General features: G+C 50.7%; 1 protein-coding gene across 1 annotated transcript in view; it reads right to left on the bottom strand.

Annotated features, from left to right (window-relative positions):
* CLRN1 (clarin 1) overlaps positions 1-3,680 on the bottom strand; it is a 5,816-nt gene extending 2,136 nt beyond the window's left edge. The window contains exon 1 of the mRNA XM_010004720.1: positions 3,428-3,680. Coding sequence (XP_010003022.1) covers positions 3,428-3,680 — 253 coding nt within the window. The remainder of the gene's footprint in view (positions 1-3,427) is intronic.
* Between the last annotated feature and the right edge of the window lie 2,200 nt (positions 3,681-5,880).

The raw sequence follows: 5,880 nt of genomic DNA, 5'->3' as shown, positions 1-5,880 counted from the left end.
TGCCGGTCAGACTTCATATTGCGTATTGAACGTGTTTACAAGCAGGAGAAGCAGCCGCGCTGTCGGAGCGGTGGATTTTTGCGGCTGCACCATTTGGGGGGTGCAGCAGGAGGGCCCAGGAGTTACACCCGGGCAGAGCTCCAGGAGCAGCACTAGTTCCTGCCACGCTACCTCCTCCCTTGGCAGGACGGACAAATCCGTGCATTTAATAATATTCTATTGTCTATTTTAGGAAAATGCTGCCACAGCATCGTATTGGGTCTTTCCCTTGGTACCTGCCTTTGTAGCTGTTTATATAATTAACATTTTATGTGTGGCATATCAGGAAAATGAATTCCGGCAGCTGCGTTGTCTTGAAAGAAAACCGTTCCTTCATTGTGCTGGATGAAATGGGGCGTTAGGTATGCATGGCAGCGACCTTTAGAAAATGAGCTGCTGACCCAGAAACTGATGAGAATCAGCAAGAGCAAATGAAGCAGAAGGCTCTTCCCGGCCCAACTGGGTTTCTGGCAGAGCAAATTCATTTTACAATTAAAAGAGATATAGTGGTCAGAGGGGAGCATTTAATGGGAACAAACCTAGAACTAAATCAGTTAGCCTATTTTCCGTGCCTGTTCTCCTCAGGCACGCTGAGCTGCACTTGGAGTGCGTTGAGCTATGGATGTGTCTATTGCACACAGCTACCCCGTTTTCCTGAATGCTCCCACTGAGGCCCTTTGAGCCCCAACTCCCGTGGGATGGGTCTGGGCAGCCCAGGGAATGTGGTCCAGCCTCCTTCATTAACTGGTCTCTGAAGGGAACACTTCTAGCAGAGGCACACTTTGCTAAGCTGTCCAGCCGTTGTTTCTAAATACAAATCCTATTCAAGTAAGTGTTATATTTGCCTTTTAATAAGAGATGATCTCAGAACGATTTGTAAGGAGGAATCAGTGCTTCCACCACCCGCTGTCAGTGAAGCTCAGGGAGGCAAAGCCTGGACTGCCAGGGTCCATGCAGCTGGGGTGGGAAGTGATTTAGGCTGGAACTGGGTGTGTTTCAGGGATAGCCAGTGCCAAAGATCCCCTCATAGTGTTATCTCTTCAGAGTGCTAGACCAAGGATGCCAGGGCAGGTAAATGAGAGCTACAGTGGGCTTGCAATATTGTGAGTCGAACTATGGCAATATTTTGCTGTTAATGCTTGTACACAAAAAAAGTAGAAGTAAAAAGAAAGCTCTAGCAGGCAGGCATGGGTTCAATTTCAAGTGCGTCAGGCTCTGGGGTTGTGTTTCTCCCCTCAGGGCTTTCTCTCCCAGCTCTGCTGTTGCAGGTGGTGTGATGCTGGGACTGGTGCCCCATAGGCTTGGACACTGGAAGCAGGGCTGCACCCCTGCGGTGGGGGGGCTGCTCTCCCCAGGACGGGGTGCTGTGTGGTCATGGGCAGGGCATCAGCATCACTTCTGACTTGAGGATTTTCAGGCATAAGATTAACTCTAGCCTTGATTTCAGATCCCTGGAGTTACTGGCACGTGTACAGTAGGCACTCAGATAAATGACTTGTTAATCCTGTGCTGTGCAGCAGGATCCTGCAGCTCTGCATCAGCAGTCAGGCTTTGGCCATTCCAAAGTGGGTTGCTTAGCTGGGACTAACTAAAATCTTCACATGTTGGTATTTCTGTTTGTGGTTCTGAGTTCTATTGGAATAACACGAATGCAAGTTTGGCAAACATTTGGACAGGAAAGCCTGTTTGCATGAGATTCCTGAGAACATGGATAAAAAAATGCATGGCCCTAGTGAGAGCAAACTGCAGAACCCTGGAGTGCTTCTGGGTGACAGTGCTCTGCAGTACTGACATGGATCCAGAGCTGCCAGTGCATAGCATTGTGAGATATTAAAAAATACATTGATATTGTTAAATCATCACAAACAAGCTGCACATTTGTATTCATTTGTATTGCATTTGTAATATTAATTCACACCTCCCACAAAATTACAACTCTTTTGATAATATTGCTGCAGTTGCACTAGCAGGTTATTAAAGTATTTCAGCTGTAATCAGATGAAATGCACAGGTGAGAGCCTGCATGCATGGCACGTCATGAAACGATTTAAAAGGAGCTAACTACCAAATATGTGGAAAGGAAATGATTAGAAAGAGAAGCCAACAGGCTGCCTCACCTGTGGCTGGGTCTGGTCCTGTCTCGTGCGTGGAGCTGGTATGGAAAAGTGGGGGGTGCTTGGTCCCTGCTGTGTGCTCTGGGCAACCTGGTGCTCCTGCACGGGGACCCCCCTGGGGGTTCTGGTGCAAGCCCTGGGGGTGTTTGGGATCAGGGTGCACCCAGATGGGCCTGTGGAAAAGCTCCAGCCCCACTGCAGCTCATGGCCCGTGGGCAGTAGCAGAGCTGAGCCCCAGCCTGGGGGGCCTGGACAAGTGTCAGTCATGGAGCTGGGGCTGAGGAGGGGCTTGTCTGCAGGGTTTGCAGGAAAGTGATTCCCTGGGGTTTAGCAGACCCCTCTGCAAAGTCAGCCCAGCCTGTAAGCAGCAGGGTGGGACATCTGCACAGGGGAATCCAGGAGAACTTGAGCTGTACAAATGGACTAGAGATGGGATTGAATTAGACTCAGCAAATCTTAATATTAAATTGATTTGGTCTGTTACTTTGGAAAAAATATTATGTAGTGAATAGTTTCTGGTACCTAATCTGGTAACCTTGCCTGAAAAGACTCACATAAGCAATTTATGAATGTTGCTTTAGCAGTGTTTTGTAAAAACAGTGGGTGCCAAATTGCAAAACGGCTGTTGATTCGTTTAATGTGCTGCTACATACAAACTGTGTGCTCACTTGATCGTTTTATTGATCTTCTCCTTGAAGATAAGTAGGTTATGAATATTACATGCACAGCAAAACCATTGCTAGCTGTCTTCTGTGTGTCAGCCACCATCAGAGCTCCGGATGTCAGAGCTGCAGGTCACTGGGCTGAGCATCAGCAGCAACCAGAGCCTTTTCCAGTTAATGCAGCAGATTGATAACTTTTTGGCTGCTTTGGTTCTCAACAGCAGCCAAGTGTATCCGTGCCCCAGCTCTTTCATGAGATTGCTGCTGCTTTACCTCATTCTTTCACAGTGGAACAGAGGCCATAATACTGACACACAGAGGAAGATGCCAGTGATTCATTGAAAAACAAACGCGTATTTTTTTTAAAGTAAAACAGCAATATTTTGAAATGCAGTCGTTTGTGCAATTTAAGTATAGATTGTTGAGAAATGTTAGTGTGGCTTTGCTGGTGTCAGAAAAGAAGTCCTGTGGACCCAAAGATCACACCAGTGACAGCAGCCCTTGTTTCAGAGCGTGTCCCGCCTGGCGGGCAGCGGCTGCGAGCGCAGGATCCCCGGGCAGCCCCTCCCGGCTCCCGCGGCGCTAAAGGATCCAAACGCGGTCGGTACTCACACGAAAACCGGACGGGTCTCCCCCCGAGCCCGCACTGCCTCAGGCGCTCGCCGTGGAAAAGCCCGTAGTGGATCTGGCCGATGAACTTGTGCAGCTCCTGCCCGCTGGCGTTGACGAGCAGGGCCCCGGTGCGGCACAGCACCGTCCCGCGCACCCAGCGCTGCGCACCGACGGCCGCCGCCGCCCCCAGCGCGCAGGCGAAGCTCAGCACCCCGGCTGTGCAGAAGAGAATTCTCTTCTGCTGGGCTGGCATGCTGGCCTGCCCAGCGGCTGTGGCGGGGCTCAGAGCCTGCCCCTCGCTGCCGCTCCAGCGTCCGGGCGGGGAAGGTGGGCAGTGGAGCCTCTTGCCCGGCGTCTCAGTGCATCCCTGTGTCACTGGATAACCAGGGTCTAGGATGACAGCAGGAAGCTCTGTAATGTGAGGAGCGCTCGGCTCTCCCGGCCCCCCGCCTGCCTGGCCGAGCGCCGGGGTTCAGCTGCGGCTCTGCTCTCCAGAAAGCACGTTTTGGGAGGCTTTTATTGTTCCAGCTTCCTGTAAGGCTAGCAATGCTGAGCTTTTGCTGTTCCTGGCACATGGCACAGGCACACACAGTGTCCCTGCCAAGCCAGGAGACCCTCTCTGCAAAACTGAGATGCGTTTGGGCACTGCTTTTCCCTGCCAAGGCATCGCGTGGCAAGGGCAGCGTCCGCTGTGTGTTGTATTGTTCTGGCTGCCGGGTGCTCAGACAAGCAGTTCAGTTCAGGTTTCAAATGTATCAGCTCCTTCCTTGCATGTCCCTAAAGAACAACATCGCACACTGGGACCTCTCTCTGGTCACTGCTCCTTCTTTGTCCTGCTCTCCGCTCCCAGCTTTTCTGCCAGCAGGTTGCTGATGAAATATTTTCCTTCCCATTTATCCCTCCTTCAGGCCTCCATACAATGGAAAAGATGAAGGGGGGGCTGTTGTGGTGCAGTGTGAGCACTAGCGGTGCCACCCACCTGCAGACTCGGGGCTCCTCCAAGCGGCCCCGGCCCCGCTGTCCCGGGTCACCAGCCCTCAGCAGCCAGCGCCAGCAGGACAGCAACACACTGAGCGAGGTATTCGGCAGGAGGGCAAGTGTCCGTTAAGCGAGGAGTGGAAAAGAACCACCACTACAGATCCCTAAACTCCAGGTTTTGATACTTACCAGTAAATGTTCAATGGGAGGAACAGCGGCTTTTTTTGGTGTACTCGCTTCTTACAGAGACTGAGTTGTCTTGCACTAACCTCATCTTTGGCAATCGTTGCAGTGAAACAGAGACTTTATTTTTAATTTTATCAATTAAATTATCCTATGGTAAGGCCAGAGTAGAAAAACATTTTAGGACCTCCAAAACTGCCATCAAGTTTTGTTAGAGATTCAGATTTTATGACTCGTGGATGAGAAGTTACAATTCTGCATGACTAAAGCCCCAACAGACTGTACTTGACACATCTTGGGAATAACAGGTGATGTAAAAGATGCATGATGATGATCTTCCCGCAGTCAGGGTTCAGAGCACTGATCTACTGTAACTTAGGAAAAGCTCTGAAGCGTTTTTATCCACCGGTGAGGGAAAAGATCCAACAAACACTGCTGGTCTTTGGCGGGTGCCCTTGGATCACAGAGGAACTCTGATAAACATGTCAAGGAAGGCTCCTCGGAGCTAGTTTTTAAAGTTTGAAGATGTCAGACTTGTTGATCTTGAGTCAACAGCACAGCTGGATGCATGAGAAGTAATTCGGTAACCAAAAGTGACAAAAACATGCACAGAAATTGTATTAACAGGTGTGAGACTGTGAGAGCATTGTTGTCCTGCTTTGTGGCGACTGCAAGTTCAACTGCAAGTTACCTGTGGTTTGATCAGAGAATCGCTTAGAGACGAAAGCACTGTGGTTTGCCTGTATTTCCTGTTGTTGTGCATACTAAATTTGAACATAAGCTCATTTGTAGAGTCCTGTTGTTAATTTTATTTAGATTTATTTGCAACTGACTGTCTAATCTCGGATTTCCAAAGTGCCTCGTATTTGTACTGCTCTGGAGATGTAGCACAAGGAGAGGATTTGGCAAGAATAACGGGTAGAAAGGGGGAAAAAGTCCCCAGCTTGCTTACTGTGGTGCTGCTGCAGCACTGCATGTAGCGCTGCGGTACCCGGGAGATGGCACCTGTGCTGAGGGAGGGGGACGTGCTGCGATGGGGCAGCCCCGTTTTGGGAGGGCAGGAGCACGGGACAGGGCTGGGGGGAGCCCGAAATCCCTCATGCTGTGTTACCTTTGCTTTAAAGAGTCGGTCAGGAACCGTCTCTGCTGACGCTGCCTCTCCTGTCTCGCTTGGCTGGGATCAATGGATCCACGTGGGTGGTACAGCCTGGCCCTGGGAGCATCCTTAGGGAAGGGGGGGCCGCGCTTCCAGCCCCGGGACGGCCCCTCCGCGGCTGCCGAGCGTGTCCGCA

Source organism: Chaetura pelagica, unplaced genomic scaffold (assembly GCF_000747805.2).
Source record: "Chaetura pelagica isolate M959 unplaced genomic scaffold, ChaPel_1.0 scaffold829, whole genome shotgun sequence".
Classification (NCBI taxonomy): domain Eukaryota; kingdom Metazoa; phylum Chordata; class Aves; order Apodiformes; family Apodidae; genus Chaetura; species Chaetura pelagica.
Note: the sequence above shows the minus strand (reverse complement) of the source record. Positions and strands in the feature narration are given on the sequence as shown.